The sequence below is a fragment of the Fukomys damarensis genome, unplaced genomic scaffold (assembly GCF_012274545.1).
Source record: "Fukomys damarensis isolate Sample0158 unplaced genomic scaffold, DMR_v1.0_HiC HiC_scaffold_4, whole genome shotgun sequence".
NCBI classification, from domain to species: domain Eukaryota; kingdom Metazoa; phylum Chordata; class Mammalia; order Rodentia; family Bathyergidae; genus Fukomys; species Fukomys damarensis.
The window spans coordinates 6,834,466-6,855,602 of NW_022900916.1; the positions used below are offsets into that span (position 1 = coordinate 6,834,466).

General features: G+C 40.1%; 1 protein-coding gene across 1 annotated transcript in view; it reads left to right on the forward strand.

The window, feature by feature from the left end:
* The window catches only part of Magi2 (membrane associated guanylate kinase, WW and PDZ domain containing 2), a 439,692-nt gene that overhangs the window by 169,233 nt on the left and 249,322 nt on the right, over nt 1-21,137 (forward strand). Inside the window, exon 5 of the mRNA XM_033756513.1 lies at nt 9,811-9,868. Coding sequence (XP_033612404.1) covers nt 9,811-9,868 — 58 coding nt within the window. The remainder of the gene's footprint in view (nt 1-9,810; nt 9,869-21,137) is intronic.

Here is a 21,137-nt window from a genome sequence, read left to right on the forward strand (position 1 = left end):
AAGAGGCAAATTGCATTCATTTCTATGTTTAGTTCTAATTATCATATTTTATATTTATTGAGCATGTTATACTTTGCTTTATTCCATCAAGAGAAACAAAACTAAAATGAAAAACAGTTGCTGAATGTTTCTCTCTGTGGCCTGTTTTCTTTATTGTTTTTTATTTCTCTTGTGACTTAGAATGGTTTGTTTTATGTCAGGTTTTGTACTGAGTATCTTTCCTAAGGTCCTTATTTGGTTCTTGCTTTAAATGATATTCTGTGACTCCCACTGTTCTCTGAAAATCAATCCATGAGCTCGCTCCACTCTGCCTTTCTTTGTTTGTTTGTTGATTTTGCGGTACTGGTGATTGAACCCAGGTCGTTTCACTGAGCTGCATTCCCAGCCTTTTTAAATTTCTTTTTTATTTTGAAACAGGGCCTCAGTTGCCAAGTGAGACAAGTTAGAAAGGCTCAGATTCACAATCCTCCACCTCAGCCACCCAAGGACTGGGTAACAGGCATACATCACCGTGCCTGGCTAACACAGTTCTGGGATATTTCTATTGTGCTTATTCCTCCCACTATACCGGGCATTGACCCACATGCTAAGCAAATGCTATGCCACTGAGCTGCATCTACAGCCCTTCTCTCTTTTCTTGTTTAGTTGCATTATTTTGGCATTGTCTAAACATGTGGTATTTACATATTATTTTTCTACCTTTGTTCCTACCTTTATTCTAAACTTAAGTCTACAATTTAATATGTTGAATGATTATCATTGGTTCTTTCTTCATGTTACCATTTGGTTAAAGTTGCTTGATTTAATTAAGTAGATATCCAGGAAAGGATCTTGGGTCCTGTAAACTATGAGAGAGAAAAGAGAGGGAGAGGGAGAGAAAACTGAAGGACAGCTTGGCTGTGTATAAAATCCTTGGCTTACACTTCTTTGTTTGAATTTTAAAATGCTCTTTTATCAGGTCTAAATGTACAAATTGTTCCTAAGAATAAGTGTGAACTTGATTCTTTTCCTATTTTACACAACTCTTTTTAATCCATTTTTTCCTGTAATTTAATATCTGAGACAAGGTTTCCAGGCATATAGAGAGTATTTGTAATATATAAATACAGATTTTTGTTTCTGGAAATTTTCCTTGGGTAGCAGTTTTAAGTATTAATTATGTATTTTTTCTTTTTCTTATATTCCTATTATACATATACTGGATTCTCTTTGCCTGTCTTCTACATTGATGATTTTTCTCTGATTCTTTCTACAGTTTTGTTCATTGCATTTGTGTTCTCTTGACAATTATCATGTCTTTCTCAGTGGATCTTTTATATTTTGTATTTGATCTATTCTGTCTTGGGTGCTTTATAGTCTTCAGGGAGTGCAAAAATTTTATTTCATCATTTTGATCAATGCTCCTATCTGCCCTATTTCTCCTCAGAGCTTTTCTATATCTGATTATAGTGCTGGTTTGTATTTATAAATACTTGTTACCGAGTTATGGCTCTCATGTTTTCTTATTTGTGTTTTTAGTTTTGGTGTTGTCTTTTGATAGAGTAAAGCAAACTTTCATTGTCTGTATTGTTTAGGCTTTGTTTTCTGATTTCTTCTCTTACTATCTTCGTATGACTGTTACCTGCTATTTTCTGTTCCTTTTGCCAGCCCTGTTTTTCTAGACTAGCCGTAGCAGTTTCACACCGGTAAGTCAAGGACCTTGGTGGGCTACTGCGTATTTTTTTTGTCCATGAGCACCCTCTCCTGGTGCCTGTGGGAAGTGCAGGTCCCTGGGTAAACAGCTTTTGATGGAGAGAAAGCTGGGGTCTTGGGACCTTGATCTTTTACTTCTGCGGGCGCTTAACTTCTACCCGTTCTTCTTTTTCTTCATAACCAAGTCTTCAGGTACCATCGTCTCCCCTGGCATTGTCCCCCTCCTCTGAAACAGAGCCTTCCTGAGGCTCCTGCCTCCTGCTGTGCTCAACTGCCAAAGCCCTGTCAGTTTCCCAGTGTCCTTCCCCAAAGGCGTCATCTGTAGTTTCCCACTTAGGAGGGTGATTTACCTCCCGGGTGCCACTGTCTGTCCCCACCCCCCATCCGTGCCCAGGGTCCCGACCCCCACCTCGGTTCTGCACTCTCCACTCTGACACCAGCAGGGCCTTTTGCAGTTGGAGCATTTGTGTTCCCACTCACAGGCACTTTGGAAGCCCTTAGTATTTTATTTCCGCTAATTATGTTGTAGGAATACATTGCGCGTGGCTTCTTTGCCTTCTTGCTGGACGTGCAGTTTTAAAGGGCAAGCAGAGAGATGAAAATTAGATGTCAGCCTTCATGCTATAGGGGTCCAGTGTGTCTCATTAAATATTTTAAGTGAATGATAATGACAGATAGGTAGATGGAAGAATTAAAGTGCATTTCAATAAGACGCACATTTCCAAGTCCTCAGCACATTGGTGCTTCCCAAATCGTTCTTTGTGGCCAGACCTTTCTTCGGAGTTTTAGGAATAGAGACAGAGACACCTCCTAGTTCATTATTTTGACCTCTCCTAATGCAGCCAGCAGACTTGAACTGAACATTAACCTCTTTCCCAGACAGCATCCTTTTTAATGTCATTCTTTGCTTTCCTGCTGCCACTTTGGACAGATCTGCCATATTCAGCTTAGCACTGCCCAGGTTGGCTTCTATACCAACAGCCTTTTCCAGATATAACCAGACCCCTGAATAACCAAACATTCCAGAATACCCTATCTCTTCACGCGTCCGTGTCTGCCAAGGAAATCTTGTACCTCTTCTATTCGAATGTAGTAAGATCTGTTAAGATGGAAGTTTATAGTCAGGTGCTCCTTCACGATGGGCATAGGATCTGGTAGGTTCTCGGTAAGCAATTTCATCAGGGTGTGACCATCGCCGAGTACACTTCGAAGAACTGAAATGGATATGAGGTCCCTGGGCAATATAATCTTACAGAGCTACCATGGTGCAGTCTGTCCATGGTGGACAGCCAAGCATAAGGGGCTGGAAATTTTTTGTGCTACTGTGTTTTTAATCAAAAATAAATCCATGGTTATGGTCACTGTTTTATTAAATTCGCTATAATCCTGTAGTAATTAAATGTCTCGGGTTGAATCCACATGATAACATGAATTAAATGCCATTGCTATAAAATACATCGTAGCTAGCTCTCCACACTTTTGGATGAAGACTTCACCGCCTCTGATCCCATGATGCCGACTAGGTGTGGGCTCTCCCACATGGACAGCGTTTGGAGGGCAGTGGGCAGGACCTAAAGAAATATTTTCTACTTTCATTCTTGTGTTTTTAGTCTGCTCTTTGGTTTTGCTTTGTTTTCCTGACTGAATGGAATAATAGTCTGAACAGACCTTTTCTAGAATTCAACCTCTGTCTAGGTGAGTGGTCTGTGCCTCGCCTACCAATAATGTATGAATTTTGTTAAAACAAGAATGTATTCAGGATATATGTTTATAATTATGCAAAAAATGTATGAAAAATGTAGTTACAGTTCCCAATTTGTATACCAAGTATGCAGCAAAAATCTAAAATATTGCAGGAAAATACTTTAATATGAGCATTAGATATTACCATATCGTATACTATATATGAGCTTAACCCCGGGGAACTTAATGTTTCTTGTTTCCTGTTGTAATGTCATCACCTCATAAAACACAATCTAGCAAGAGCTTCAATTTAAGATAAAGAAGAATAGAGAGAGTAACAACAACAAGAGCAAGAAGCTAAATCAAGCAAAATGAAAAAGAGCTGAGGGAAACATCCGCCCCCTCAGGTTCCTGTCTGAAGCCTCATAGTACCCTTCACGATCCCTGCCTAACCCACTCTGCTGTCTCCACTCCAGAGAGCATTTCAAGCTTCCCAGGAGCATGGATCTGCTCAGTCTTGGTGTGAACTCATGTAACCCACGGGCTCACCTCACAAGACTTCCTGATGGGAGGCAGGGACCAGGACGCAGACCACACCCCCTGAGGCTGGGCCTGTGTCTGCTAGGATGGCAGGTGCAGCGAGACTTAAACAAGAACCTTGCAGTCACCTGGCATTCTCCCCATTGAGTAGAAAGATAGCATGACAGAAACTAGTATAATAAAATTATTTTCTTGGAACTATCTATTGAAGAAAACAACACAATATAAAGAGACGATCAATACAAAAATCCTATGCACTCATTTTGTTTAAAAACTCAAGGCTGCCCACATATATTCAAAGCCATGCGCATCTGGCTGCACATGAATAAAGCATGAGAAGCTAACTGATGATGAGAAATGGCTTTTTCAGTATTTTCACTCTGAGATTATTTTGTATCTCAAAAAAAATTGCAAAAATAGTACCAAGTATTTCTACATACATTTTACATATCTTCCCACAGTACTGATATCTTTCACAAGTACAGTTATTGAAACCAGGAAGTTAATATTCACATAGACTGGAAACTAAACTAAAAAGATTATTTTAATTTTGCCAGTTGCCCTTTCTGAGGCCCAGGTCCTGGTCCATTATGCACAGGCATTACACATCCTGTCTCCCTAGACCTCTGTCTATGACACACCTCCATCTAGCTTTCTCTTGAATGACCCTGACACTTTTGAAGAGTATTGGCCTGTTATTTTATGCAGTGTCCTCCATTTGAGATGGTTAGATGGTTTCTCGTGGTCAAAATGAAGTTATTTATTTTTGGCAAGAATACCATAAAGGGGAAGCCTGTGCCCTCTTTGCGTGATATCAGAACATTGCTATCTTCTTAACAATATTAACTTTGGGCCATTTCTTATTATAGATGTTATTTATAAAGCATTGGGCCATACAGAAGAGTGAAGAACATCTATTTCAATGCCATTGAAGTGTTTTATTTTTAAAATGATTTCTGTATGATTATAATCAACACACGTGTGCGTTGCTTTCCATGTGTAGGTCTTCGTTGGCTGGGTGGGCTCTGTATTCATCAGGTAGGCTCTGCCCTGCTGGTCACTCCAGACGGGTCAGTGCCCTGAGGCAGCCATCACACTGGCTGTCTTTGCGAGATGAACTTGAGTCATTTGTAGGAAAATGGATGCACCTAGAGACCATAATGTTAAGTGAAATAAATCGGACCTGTGAGCTTAAATACTGCATGGCTTCTCTTCTATGGAAAACTCAATATTTAATTGAAGCAAGAAATAAGACAGATAATAGGAAAAAAGAAAGAAAAAAGGTATCACCCAGCATGGACAATGTATCTAAAAGTGTACCTTGATTTAGTCTAATTGTCTTACGTGTGTCATATATTTTTGGGCTGTTAGTTGCTAATCTACATATGATAGTTAACTTTATAAGGACTAATAAACCAATCTGATGCTAGTAAAATGAAAGGTGGCAGCAAGGGAGCAATAAGAATTGAGGCATGTTGTATACATTACCGATTTCCTACCATGAATGTAACCATGTGCTGCAAGCATGGACTCCTAAAAATTAGATTTATTTTTAGAAAAGCATGATGAGAAAGCAGAAACAGCCAGCCGACAGATGAAAAAGAAGGCTATCAGAAGGGCAAAAAAATTGAGTGAAAGAGACAACACAAGACAAACACGGGGTCTTCTTGAGACGCCCTGCATTACCTGAGTCTAGGCTTCTTACAGTCTCTGGGGCTTGAGTCTCACTCTTGTAGCAATGTTGTGCTTAGATTTCTATGTATTCTTCTTGTAGCCCAAATGCCTCTATTCAAGCTCTGTTCTAAAGCAATTGTTTTTGGAAATGAAAATGGACTAATAATAATAATAATAATAATAATAATACATCGATAATAACGACGATGACAATATTTGGAAAGAGCAATTTAGTAAAAAGAAACTAGAACCTGGTGGCTATGGCAGAGTCTATACTGAACCCTGCGCCCAGTTAATCTTTCGATTCTCTTCCAGTTTTACAGAGCTCATGAGACTGACACCAAATTAATCTAGACATTTGCACAAACTTTTTGAGGGTAGAAACAGCTAATTACTGAGTCTCCTCCATGGTCCCATGGCCTGAAGGAAATCTCAATTACAACAGTTCTTAATGCAGCATTAACCTTGCTGATCTCCAGTGTTTGTTTCTCCCAGTTGTGTAGTGTATGTTATCCTTTTATCAGTGTGACCTTAATCGTCTTCAGATTCCTTAAGTGCTGTTGAATACAGTATTTTAAATAACCAAGGACCCCAAAGCTCCAAGCGCATGCTTGCTTGACTGGGCAAATAGTACAATATTGAAATTCTTTTTCTCACTCGTTAGCTTAATTTAAAGAAGCAGCAGTTGTGTTCTTTTTTTTAAGCAAATTAAAGTTCAAATAACTTCTTTTTTGATAGCAAAAAGTAATTCTTAACTTTCTTAACTTTTAATTATCTGGAAGATCTATACTCCAAAGTTTATAATCTTGACTTTCACTTTATGCCTTTTATGAGTGAGGAAAAAAACACGAATATCGTGATCTCTCTTTGCTTTTAATAAATATGTAAAATATCTCAGTCAGTTGGTACCAAGTTGCAGTTAGACACAGTGGGAAGTTCTGGTATGTCACTGCTGTAGATAATATATATTTATTAGATTTAGATAACTGTATAATATATAGAAATACAGATAGTAATTATGCACTGTACATTTTCAAAGTCTAGAAGAAAGGACTTTGCAAGCTCTCATGATACAAATGATAAGGAAGGAGAGAGCTATTTGAATTGACTTAAATATGGCACAAAGATACATGTGTTGAAATAGCATGTGTGACCTCATTAACATGTATAATTTTCATGTTTTTACTATATCAGTTAAAAGTAAATTTCCAGTGCTTATTTTGTGATTTTAAAAAAAGGAAAATGTGACTAAGGGAAATAGGAACACATCTGCAGGTTTAGCGAGACTTAGGCTCACTTCTGTACACATAAACAGCCACTTGTCTGTGCATCCATGTGCTTTTACACCTGTTCTGTCACATTTATAGTTGAAGCAATGTGTGTATCTGTTATTGGTTTCTTGTACTAACTTTCTAACAATTCCCTGAAAATATTTAAATTAAAACAGCAACAGCTCTTTGTGATAGAAAATTAGAGCTAAAGTGCATCATTTTGTCTTAAAGTGTGAGTTGACAGTTCATGTTAAAGTTCAGATAGTTTAGAACATACAATTTTATTGCAGCATGAATTAGTATTTTACTTTAGAAGTATGAAGCAAGCAAGAAAACGAAAATAGGAATATATATTAAAACATAAATGTATCTTATGAACCTCCCCAAACAAAGATTCCCCATAAAATCTGAAGTGGGCTTCATGGTGGCAAATGGGAAAGTATATAATACATTGTTCCTAGGACCTTGGCATTGTGAATCTGATGAAGACAATCAATGAACTCTAGCCCCCTGGGTTGCATTGCTTAGAACTAGTAATTTATACCCCCCCAAAATAAAGAATCAAAGGCAAGGGATAAATGAAGGAACAGTTTCTATCACAAAAGAGTTTGAAAAAATTGACCATGCACAAGCCAGGTGTGGTGGTCCATGTCTATAATCCCAGCATTTGGGAGGTTGAGACAGGAGGATTGTCACAGGTTTGAAGCCAGCCTGGACTGTGTAGTGAGTTCAAGTCCAGCCTGAACTACACAGCAAGACTGTCTCAGAAAGAACCACTTCCCTAAAAATTTTGATCATGAAGTGATTCTATATGGCATTGGAATGGAGTAGGACTGTATCTATAAGTTACATATCAGACTTTTACTCCTTATATTATCAAGTGTAATCATTTGTATTCATGAGATAATACTGAACTTGTTATATGTGTCTGTGACTAAAGTTGGGCAAATGATAAATATAGCATCGGTATCCATTCTCTTTATATTTTATTTTAGCTGCTTATAGAAGACACTCAGTAGATGTTGTCAAATTAATTATTTGTAATAGCCAAATTCTCCCAATAGCTCGGGGGATTTGGTGAAAAACATCTGGCTTGTTGTTCTCCTCCTATATTAAGTGGTGGTTGTAACATGATAAACAGTGTTTCTCATTGATTAAGATTGCTGGATTCAGAGTATGTCCAGAAATTTTGAATCCTGAGTGGTTAAGATAAAATTAATTAGGACACAAAAATCCAGCAATTCCCAAATCATTGTCAGCACTCAGAGATTTGCTTCTAGCCTCATTTTGAAAGGAAGACTCCTTCCGTCACTGAAGAATTGATGCTGTGCATTACTAAGGTCTCCAGGTGGGAATCGCCTGTCTAGGTGCAGTTGTGCCGGTGTGTTTGTTACGAAGTGCTTCCCCACATTTGCCCAGAGTGTCACAGAGCAGATGCCAGTTGCTTCCCATTAACTTTTGAAAATCAGAACAACTCTGAATTCTAAAACCTGTGTGTCCCTAAAAGTTTCAGATGGAGAACCGTGGGTCTATGTTTAAGGGTACAGAGAAACAAAATCACTCAGACCTTCCCACCAGTGCTCCTGTGAGGGAGAAGGTCTCCACCTGCAAATGTATTTCCAAACCCATGAAAGGGTGCATGCCCTGTAATCCAAAATTCCAACTCTGGGAAACTAAAGTTACTAAAGTCATTAGGAAAGAAGAAAAGGTTTAGGTTTGGGTGCATCTGGCACAGATGATGCATACAAGATGATGCATACAAGTACAAACAAGGAAGTCCCAAATGGTCAGTGATGGCACAGACCAGCCTATTGCAATCCTTTGCACCCTTCAGAGTAATATTGTGGTATATAATCGGCATTCACATTGCAAGATGTCTTCAGTATTTTGTCTAGAATATCAGGCTATCAACATGATATCAACCATATTACATAATTTATTTAAAAATTATGTGTCTAGGCCTCAACGTTTACAGGAGAGACGTCCACCGAAATATTAACATTGCTTACTCAGGCTGGCAGCACTGCAGGCGATCCTAGCTTTCTATCAGTGTACTTTGTCCATCATGGCATGCATTGCTACTGTAACAAAACTTCTAAATTTCACTTGAATATACTACTTAAACACGTCCATAGCTCTTAATTTTTAAATTATACATGTGAACTTGATATCTATCAAAAACCCTTCACAATTGCTAGAGTTGGATGGAAGCTCGGTGAACAGAGAGAGCAATTTCATGGAGCAAAGCTTAGCTTTCAAATAGCACGTTTTTGGCTATTGCAGCATTTATCATGCTGTTGATAATTCCCATTTGTGTGTGCATTGAAATTAACCATGGAGCATTAAAATATGAGCCATATTGTCAAGTAAAGCACGGGTAGAATTTTAGACTTTATTTTTAGATCGCGCCCAGAGTGCGTACTGCCAGCATTCAAGTTCTGATCCATGTGGCGCAAACAGCAAGTGAACTCTCTCCAGTAGCAGGACGTCAACTGAGATTTTATAATCCCTTTGTTTCAGTCATCAGAAACAATTTCCCATCCTCAGAAATGTGGTTTGCAAATATGATCTTTATCCTGAAATGCTCCTTTAACAATACCAATAAATAAGAGAGCCGTATGCACTTTCTTGAACGTGCTTTGCCTTCTGTATTCCACTCAGTGGTGAGAACGTGGTTTGTGCCACCCTCCTGCTCGGCATGGACGAAACAGCTAGATCCTGCAGTATGTCTGCAGAAAGAGAGCTCAGCATTTTAACTGCCAATTTTCAATCATTGCTTCTTATGGTTCCCACAATATGTGTCTGAAATTTGGTGCTAACTCTGAATGCTTTATTCTGCTTTGGTAGACCGTTTCTGCAAGCCATGAATAATTGAATTCTATTACTTTTAATTAGAAAATTGTGGTATGTATTCTTTACTTACTCAAAGAAATAACTTTTTATTTTTCAGAGCTTCCATATGGCTGGGAAAAAATCGATGATCCCATATATGGCACTTACTATGTTGAGTAAGTCTCTAAGTGTGATATTACCTTGTTTTGAGTATGTTGTGAAGCTGTGTTAGTATTTCATTTATCGAGCATGTGTGGCTGACAGCCCCTTTTCCCTTTCATCTTATTCTGAAGTATCCACAAAGGCTCCAGCAGCACTTGGTAGCTGTTACTGGCCTTTCTAGCTGGCTAATTTGTCATCCCTTCCTTTCCTTTGACTCATGGTTCTAAAACACCAATTGGAAAAGTGTGTTTCACACTGTCCTTTGAATGAGTCGTCATGAACGATATCGAAGTGAATGCCTTTCATTTCACAATCAAAATGCTAGGAGCTGACTGGTTGTGCAGAAGAATATTGTATTAAACTAGATTTCAAAATCAATTAAATGAATCAGCCATAGTTTCCAATGGAATGATAAAATAAAATTTAAATTTTTTTCTCTTTTAGGATTCAGTTGTAAATCAACAGTTTTTTTTAGTTGATTGGATTTTGTGTAACCTATTAGAATTTGCATCGCAGTAATGTCTTATGCTGTGAATTGTTCCCATCTAAGTAACCTTTTATCCAAAGTAAAGAGCCTATTAGAGACTTGGTTATGTACACATGTTTTTCTTAGGAAAATCAAGGATAGCCACAATTGTAAAAATTAAATATATCAATTATTCTTACAGAGTCCCCTCTTCTGATAGCAAAAAAAAAATTTTCCTTGTCCACTGTGTTATGTTCTTTAAGTTATTTGGGTGAAGAACAAAGCCCACATGTTTCTCGTGGAAAATATACTACCCAAGCAATGCAGAGGTTGGAAAACACAAGACTTCCACATTATTTATCAAACTGTGACTTTGTTTTTCTAACCATATTCTGTGTGACGCTAGACTAGACGGTCAAGGTTTACAGATTAAGGGTTCTTTCCACTAAGTTGTTTCGTGAGGATATTCAAACAGCTTTTATTAGCTGTCAAGCCCTCCTTCGTGCTGGGGATGCATAGATGGAGAAACTGTGCATTCTGGTTGCCCTCTGGGCCCTCCCACTTCAGGGCTTGTCTCAAACACTTTCGCCGCCATTTTCTTTTGGGGAAGCCCCAGTCCAGCGGCTGGCATAGCGCGTCCTTCTGAGACTCAGCCAAGGAGGGGTCAGTTCATCTCCCATGCGTCATCTTCTAACATGGTGGCTAATGTCTAGTGGCAGGTACAACAATGGCGGTGAGTGCAGCAGAAGTATCTCTAATTGGAAGAACAAAAGAGTCTTTTTACATACTTATAAGATCTCTGAGTCTCACTCAATTGCTAATCATTTCAGATACTCAAGTATTGCAATAATCATCCTAATCATACAGCTGCCATTCCTGAATAAATTTAACACTCAGTGTAATAAATACCTTGTCTTAATCACTGGCTCAGTCTACACACTGTGCAAGCCTGTTACAGCTGGAACCCGAGGTGCTCCCAGGTACAGAAAGAGAACTGAATGGTGATACTCTTGTGATATTTCCCCGAGGAATAAGGAAAAACCCCTTTCCTTAATCCGAATACTGGCGAACCCCATAAAGATCCAGACAGAAGATATTGGGGCCACAGTCCTCTGTCACAAGCACTCAACTGTGCTTTTATAGCTTGAAAACAAGCAGAGGCAATACCTATATAAACTAGGGAGGCTATGTTCAAATAAAACTTTATTGAAAAAGTAGCTGGGGGAGAGGCACATTTGGCTTAAAAATCATAGTCTGCTGACCCCTGCTGTATTGTAATTGTTCAGATTGTTCCTCCATTTCCTTAATTCCTTTCATTTACTTCCAATGAGGAAATGCTATTGTACTCTAACTTTTCTCCCCTACCCCAGTCACCTCTCATAGAAAAGAGAAACTCATGCTTCCTACCTTCTTGATCTTGGAGGTATATGTTCATCAAAGAAGATCTTCCCTGGTAGACTCCCAGTAGTTAATTATTATAGTGAACATTGGCTATAGCCCTAGAAAAACTGCTCTTGGTATCATTAGAATTTGTTTTGTTTCAATTAGACTTCTCCCTACATTTCTCCACTTTGTTGCCCATGTATGATCGCCATCATCAGAAGGTGTCCAGAATTCCACCGTGACACGTAGTTGGAACAGACAGACATGTCCAATAATTGTATGAGTCATTCGTGATCACTGCCACCATAGGCCACTGTGAGGTCATGCGTACGGGCCGCAGTGTGTCCCGGTAATTCACCTGCCTCCTCATTGCGTCAGGCTGCACTGCTCGTCATGGCTCCATCCCGTTCCAGAGCCCGAAGGGTCTGCCCATAGCATCATGAGATAGAAGGGCACATCAGGCCCAGGTGAAAACTGGGATAAGTAAGCAAATAATTCCAACCTAATGAGAAAGCTGGATTGAGTATTATCCCCAACATTTCTCAGAAACATCCTGTAGGAAAAATTCACCAACATAATTAAACCTCCTCATTGTACTCAATGTATACATTATTTGATCTGAAGAATATCTTCTATCACAACAAAGATAGTTTGTCAAGTATTTTAATTACAATACACCTACATGGTTATTTCAATTGTATCTCTCACATCCACTATGCTCTTATTTTCCATATATATATGCATATATACATATATATATATATATGTATATATAGATCTATATACATATATATGTACATATATGTGTGTATATATATATATATAATAGTCCTATTTTTGGAAATTACATGAATATATATGTAAACATTGGCTGTTCATTGCTTTCAGTCCATAGGGTGTTTTAGTTGAAAAAAAATCTTACAGCAAAAAATAATAGATTTCTAGTTTGTTATCATAACAACTTTTCCAGTGTAGATACCAAAATTATAAAATACCTACTACCTGCTTTAAATGGTTGTTCATAATTGCAGTGATAACATTCAGGTCAATATTTCATAGAATCATATATTTTATTTCTCATTTAGATATTTAGATATTTAACAAAGCGCAGTCATCCTGTTGTACTCTCTGATCATGAAACTCTTACACTCACTGATATTATTGACAGGGGCAGTGAATTCTCTGGAGAGCTGTCCTTTTCATGTTTCATTATGCAGCCACCTATGCCTTTGGAGGTGCTGGCTGTGGGCTGAGGGAAGCATCCCTCCCACCCCACGGGTAGCCGGAACAGCCCCTGTGCTCGGACACTGGGCATCTGTCCACCTCAGCTGACGGACAGCCCTTCTTTGAACACACCAACCACTGCACAGTGGGCTCTGTCACCAGCCCAGCAGCCAAATGGGAGTCAGTGCTGTGCTTCTGGCACAGTGACGCAAACAAACGCACATTTTCCTGTCTCCCATGCACAGCCAGATAGGAGGCTAGAAATCAACAGCAGAAGAAAGTTTAAGTGGCCAGGTTTTATTACTGTAGCTGACATTACCCTACTGAGCCTTATTTCTGTCCCCTGCAAATTCACTTTGAAGATTATAATTGTGGTATAGTCAGGCACCAGAAAGACCCATGGTATCATCAAAATGTCTAATAGTTTAGTACTTGGTATATGCCATGGTCTAGGCTGAGTGCTCGACAGTCTTGGCCACATTTATAATCCTCTCCATAGTGGCAATGGAATAAGTTACCTGAAGTTCACAGATGAAGGGACCCTGGCTAAGAGGAACTTACCCACTGTCACACATTCTTGTGATAAAGGGCTGGAATCTGGACCTCACTCATTTGGAGACAGAGCCCAGACTCCAAATTCTTGCTCAAATTCCTCTCATAAATTTAGTGTGTGTAATCCAGGAAGGGCCAAACGAGGCTCTGGGAGGACCTGCTGCAGAAGAATAAAGACTCCCACAAAACATCCCCTCCCCACACACAGCTGTCCCTCTGGCTAAAGAGCCCAGGGAGACCAGCTCTGCCCAGGCATTTTGGGCCACCACATTCCTATATGCATGACTTCAGCGTGGCCCTGGACACCGTGGCCATTGGAAATAACACCTACAAGAAGAGAAGTCCTTCTCGGGTGGACCTTAATATGGGGACAGGGGCAGCTGTTTGGAGGAGCAGATGGAGCCACACAGCTCCATACCCCGGGGGCCAGTGAGCCCTACTCACCATCTTACTTCCTCTACAGGCAGGGCTGGTGAACCAAATTCCTCTTCCATGTAGCAGCAGAAAGAATTTGGCCCAATTTTTCTTGACAGACACCAAATCCATGCTAGTGCAGCACTTAGCAATGTATTAAAAAGTCCTGAAGCTGCTAACTAGAAATGTAACTGTCACTGTTCATAAAGAAAGGAAACACTTTCTAATGCAAAAAAAAAGTGCAAAATGTAGAGTTGAACAGCTGTGACTTTTGTACAAATGTGGTTTTCTCCCCCTCTTTTGTGAAATTATGTCTGCTGGGTACATTTTGGTTTTAATGGCAGTTACACAATTTGCTTAACTAGCTGGTCCAGAAGACACAATTTCCTGGGACAGCTTTTCTGCCAAGCTGACTCCTCTGGCACAGAAAGGGAAGCAGACCATGGAAGTAGAGTTAAAACCATAGAGGGGACTGACAGATGTGATTTTCCTGCAAAGGTTTTGCACGTTTTTCATGTGATACCACACATCTGCTACTATAAAACATAACTTGTCTGCAATTCCAGAAAGTATGGGAAATGCTGCATAACATTTCCAGGGGTAATATTTAACATAAAAGGAAAACCAGATGCATGTCCTGGTTAATGGTGAGCATTCATCGTGATGTAGCAAGTTGGAACTTCATGCCTTTGAGTTTCTAAATTTTCCAACAAAAACGCTCCTAAATATAGACTTCCTTAAAAGTCAGGCTACATGTAAAATAGTTTCAACTGGAAATTAAAATTTTAAACTACCTAGCTCAAATCTCAGTGGTTTTGGAAGTCTAGGATGAAAGTTAAATTTTTAAACTATTTCCGCTTTTCATCGATCTTTAAAAACTAGAATACATTTTTATGCTTTGCAAACAGCGATTTCACAAAGAAATCCTTTCCCCACCTTACGCATCCGTGTCACGGGCGTGGCTAAACTAAACTGATGGCGCTGAGGAGTTGCTCCGTGACTGTCCGTGGTAGGGCGAGCTCCAAAGCTCAGACAGCCCTCGGTCACGTGTTATCACTGCGTGGCCAAAAGCGCGAGCTGCCGCTTGCACAGTGCACCAGCCCTGCAGCGGCCCAGCTGTGAGATCTTGGACAGGCAGGGCACGGAGAGGCAGGAAGAGAGGGAAGGAAAAAGAAGCAAGGAAGGAAGAAGGATGGGGATGTTGTGCACTTACAACAGCCCAAGTAGTATTCGAACTGCCTCCTAGGTAGCTGATTTAGCCCGCCCAGACCCCTGTGGAGTTGTATCTCCCCACCTTGTAGTGAGGAAACCCAGGTGCAGCTATTTTTACGAGTACTAAATAATAGAGACACAATTCTAACCTAGGTGATCTCATTCCAGAAGTGGCATTTAGCATTTTGCATAGATTTGTAGTAAGTGTTCCATGAACATTATTTTTTCAATCTTTGATTTTTCAGTCATATGGCTTCTCCTTTTGGCATTGTTTTTCCAGTAATTTCATGACTCCAACATACTCCAAACACTGAACGATTCTAAGGAAAACTATTTGATTTGGAAAGAGACACCTTCAGCTCACAGCCAGGATGAGACACACGGAATAAGAACAGTGTTTCTTTAAAATGGCTGATATTTCCACAGCCCTGTGGACATTGGTGAAAGAAGGGCTACACAAGCAATGTTCCTGTGCTGCCGTAGGACTTGGGCTTCCGGGGTAATCTGGAAGGAAGTTAGATGGTCATAATTATCCCAGCCACCTCTCATCTCACCTGGCGGGGATTTGTGCTAATCCAGGAAGTAGTGAATGGCAGGCACATTTAACCTTTATTGCCCCCCCCATTATCCCCAGTGATGATCATCGCCTGTACCAAGGAGACCAGAGCTCCGGGGAGCGACATGGGTCCTCCAGGGCCATGTGGTGGACAGAGCAGCTGCTGCAGTTTCCTACTGCAGAGTATTTTCCTGAGCTTATTCTCAAGTGTGAGTCAGGAAGCTTGAGTTCAGGGTTGAAAAAACAAAAGAAAGATAAATCCACAACACACACACACACACACACATGTGCACGTGTGTGCACACTTAGGGCAGCTCATCTCTAACCAGACTATACTCTGCTCTTGCTTTTTCTTTTTCCTCCCTCCCTCATGCCCTTCCCTTTTCCTTTCTTTTTACTAAAAAGGGACTTATTTATCTTCTTATTTCCTTCGAGCTGACTTATACCTATTTATAGTTTATGGCATCAATTTTAGCCTGGAGAAAAGTAATCAGGCCCCCTGAGACTGAGTCCCTCTGACGCCTGGAATAAGTGAGGGGCCTCGGGACTCGCGCGCACTCTCTGTACCCCCTCCGAGCTTCTGATGCTGAGTGGCTGGCACCTCCTTCGCCCTCTGCAGGCTCCTTCACACTATTCGTGCCCCAACTGTTTGACTCACTTCTCTAGAGCTGCAGGCAAGGATGGGTCGCTTGAAAGGCTTGGGATTTCCTTTCACTCCCCATGCCATGGACCCGTGCGTATTTTCTATACCCAATCCTTTCAAAATACATTCTCCCTCTCACCATTACCGTCCAGCCAAGGTCCGGGTGCCACTGTTCACCCTGCGTGATGTCAGAGATGTCTGACGCCAGAGGTGCTGAGACAAATAACGCTGCACTGCAGCTGGCTGATTCTAAGGCAGTGGCATTTGCTGTGTCTTGGTCACCCTCTCCCACTTCTAATGTCAGTTCCACTGGATGGAAGAACATTTGACTCCATAATTAAATATTCTTTTATTACCAACTGTTTGATCTCACAAACTACTTTACACCAGAGATTTCTTAATGTCAAATAACAAGTGTTTTAGGTATCTAGAGATTTAACTTGATTTTATAGTGCAGTGAACTTTACAAATAACAATGAATTATCCTCCTTGGTGCCAGAATTATGCAGAAATGTTATTATTCACAAATTGTTTTTATAATTCAAATAGGTTATGAGAATTAGTTCTAAAGTCAATAATTTACAAAGGAACTATTAGTCTTGCATTAAGTTTTCTTGGAGAATATATTTAGAAATAGTAATGATTGCAATCTCCGGCCACCTTTTTGGAAGAGTTGATTGGGTTGTCTTTTAGCATTTTTTATGAACCAAACAAATCAAAGGAGGCCTTTGCTTAGGCATTTTGGAGAGGTTGAGCACAGACAGGTAAAGTCCATGGTCCTGAGGCCTCACCCTTACAGAAGAGCAGCAGGAAGGTCAGATGGAGACATCATGCTGTGTTCTGCATGTTCCTGCCTTCTGTCCTTCTTCGTAGACCACATGGACCTGAGAGAAGCTTTGGGAAGAAGACAGTCAGGACAGCTGGGACAGGGACTCTGCCCATGGGAGTGCAGACACCTTACAGGCTGGGCGGGAGCTGCCAGGGCAGGATATTCCCGCACAGAGAGCACCCAGAAGTCCAGGGGAGGCAGTGTCCCTCTTGCTGGAGGAGGGGCCCCTGTCCCCGGAAGCTGTCTCCCTGGACAGTGCTGTCCACCTTCCGCCCAGGCAGTGCGCTGTGAGCAGTGGGCCATTGTCACACTATTGTTGGAGAAACAGCTCTTACAGCTTGTGCACTCTCTTCTCTGCAGATTTAGTGTACCCGTGCCTCTCGTGTTGGAACGGCAGATTGTGGCAGACTGTCGTGCTGACAGTCTGTAGCATGACATACTTTGGAATCAGGTCTTGGTCTGGGATTCAGTATTAAAGTTAGCACACGAAATGGAAATTGCAGGCAAACTTATCCCAAAAATTCATCAAGAATGTGCCGCGGTGGAGACCTACCCCTGAAACACCGCTGCTTCTCTTTTTCCTTTGATGTTGGAAAAGAACTCTTTGAAGAATTTAAGTCATTGGTTGACATTTGTCTCTTGTAGATCTTTAATAGATGCACGACTAGAATCCCTTTCAGGAGAAATGCCAACACTGGCACAGATGTGTGCAGAAGCAGCAGATTTGTGTCATTTGTTGGGCACCCGATAATTGAGTAAAGCAGACAGGGGCCAGCCTTGCTAGATAAGATGTAACACTGCCTAACCCCCACATGAAAACTGCAATTCATCTCTTCATTAATAGGGAGAGTGTATCTTTTAAAATTCCTTTTCTGCAGCATGGACCACAATGTTAGTAACGGTTTGTCCTTTTATGTAGCCGTGATTTTGATCTTACGGGTTAGTACAAATTACAGTTAACCTCCCTGGCTTTTATCCATTATCCGTGAGTAGTTCAGATTAGGTGACTGCTAGGCTCTCTACTAGTTCAAGGAATGTCCAGTACCTTTTGTACTAGCATGGATGGAGGTACCATTTCCCTGTATTAAGCCTTGCTACTTTCTCATTACGGCTGCTGATCAAAGAATACTTAAGATTTCAAAGGTATTTACTTTCAGTTTCTATTTTTGTTTAGCTAAATAATAATGTATGTTACCATTCTTTTATTTCAATTTAATGATTTTAATCCCATCATATGAGAGTTCTGGGAAAAGGCTTCCCCTAATGGTAGAATATTATAATAGACTCTTTTAAAAATGTTATGGCAGGAGAATAAAAATGCACTTGATATGTAAAGACATTAGACTACTATTAAGAGACTGATATTAAGATTTTCAGTGAAAAGGGCAGAAATATAAAGGGTAAATTTACAAATAAAAACTCAGTAAAAACTATTCTTAATTGTTATAGCTGAACACATTTGAAGGGAAAGTTTTTTGCATTTTTAAGTAATAGAAAATGACATTGCTAAGTATTATTTGTGACTAATGACTTCATATTTAACTAGATGAAATTATATTACAGTAGACTCAGCTGATGATGTAATAAAAATGGATGAATAACAAAAACTTATCAAATTTCGTGTTTATATTCAATCTAGCTATGTAAAATTAATTTCAGCATTGTCAAGAAGAAACTTCTGGTTTGTGGCCAAGGTTAATAAGGTCTATGAATAGCAAAAGAAAGTCTGCTTGCTATGATAAACCAATAGTTTGATAGTTTCAAACAAAGTCTAGAAGAAACTCATCTTTAGGGGTCTGAAAGCATACCTTGAGTTTGTCTTAATGTAAAGATCTCAGTTCAAGTTTCCAATAAGCAAATATTTCTAGACAGAGTTTGAAAAACTCCCATAAACTTTTTTCCTCCTTAACTTTTTCCAGTTTTAATTGGATGTCAAAGTGGATATGCTTTATATAGTATCGCTTAGTAATTTGGTAGACATTTACCTCAGGCAAAAATGTTATCTCCAAAGTGGTTCATCTTATTTCCTACTAGTTAGTCCAGAGAAAAAATATGAATGCTTACCATTATTAAGCAGTTGGTATGTATTAAGCATTTTCAAAAACTGACTTCATCATCACAGTGCTGTATGACAAACACTATTGCATCCATTTGTACGAACGCAGAAGCTGAAGCTGGAGGGTCAGGCACCAGGGAGCCAAGCTGATCCTCAAGACGGGGAAGAGGCTTTACATTTGCCCTTGGGCGCTCAACATTCCAAAAGTGCTAAAATCAACTGAAATGTCTACAACACTTCTTCCATAATATTTTCATATATTTTATCTTGTTTGCTTCTTCAAACAATGGCATGAAGTGAGTAGGATATTTACAGATGAGGCACCTGCAGTTGAGAAGCATCAGGGGAAGTTCTCAAAGTAGCAAGGGGTAGGCACACCCTTCCAGTAACGCTTAGCCGCCTGTTTGCTCCCAGAAGCTCACATCTACCAGTGATTCTGGAAGTGGCTTTGACCTTGGGGAGGTACAGAAGTCAAAAGTGAGCTTGGAAGGCACCAGCAAGAGCAGGGAGTCCTGCTTCATCCCTGTCCTTCTGCTCTGCCTGGATGGGCTGGGGAACATAGTGTGAGTGGGCTAAGAAGTCCCCCAGTAACACGAGGCTCTGATGTAAGTAGCTATTGGCAGGGAGGCTTCTCACTGGCCTCAAGGATCCACCTGCTGTCCTACAAGGAAATACTCTGTTACATGTCCTTTTCCTACTACATCTCAGGACCCCTCCAGGACTGAAAGTGTCCGACATCCAGAGCACCCTTTCCAAAGCTTAAGGAAAGACAAATGTGCTTGTGTAATTATTGACTTTCCCCATTCTCCCTCCCAAACAACGTCCATGTGATTCATAAATACTAGTTTGGAGTCACCTTATTATCCTTACCGTCATCGCCAGAGATGCGGTCCGTGCTCAAACTCTAGGGCTGATAAGAACAAAGAATTCAGTAAATTAGTGTCTGAAGTCGCCATAAAGAAAGCCAGAAAACAACTCTTACAAGATACACTTCTGGATCGGGAACCATACTGTTCAAAGCCAATCTCCCGGCTCCTTGTTCCTGTCTTCATTACCATTCAGCTTCTTACTTCCTCAATAAATAAAGCATAGACACATGTGCGTGCTTTCTAGTGAAACATATTTCAGTCACTGCTTCTTTGTACACAATCATTTAGTCCTTTAAAAATAAAAGCATTAAGTACATCAAAACAACATTCTGCATTTTTACATGTTTGTCTTTGGAGCACCAGAAGGTAATTTACAATATTGTTAAAGTTTCCAGTTCATAATGAAAGCTGATGAAAAGAAATTGAGAATCACCTTAGCAAAGTACACTGTAGATTATCAGGCATAGCCTCCGCCTGCACATTTCACTTGAGAAGAAAATGTATATTTGTGTCAGAAACACGTCAAATCAATGTTCTTGGGTTTTGGCAGTACACAGAGCTGGGCTTGATTCCTGCATCTGCCCCTTACTGTGAGGCTGGCAGGAAATTGTTTACCCTCTCTGAGGAACAGGTGAATTAAAAGCAAGCAACCTGTTTATCTGAGAGCGGGCACAAACTGCTTAATAGAGGAACATTAGCTCCCAACCTCCACTACCATCCACGCTTCCCCCTTCTCGCTTCTGTCTACAAAGTTGGCGTTCATTCTGCAAACGACTGTGTCTTTCAACACATTGTGGCTTCTATTAGGCAGAACTTAAATCTGAGCAGGAACTAAGTAACTTTAAAACTCTGCAAAATAAAATCTTCTTTTAAAATATCCAGCAGTGCATCTTTTCAAAATGAAAAACCCAAGCCCAGCCCAAGGTAAGGGCATAAATTTGTATTTTGGAAAAAAGCAAGCAAGTTGTTTGAAAATACACCTCCCTTACCATTACACAAAGCCACCATCTAGTCCTTATGAGCTTTGATCTTCCAGAAATGGCATAATTTTAGACATCATGTGTTAATTATGTAAAGCT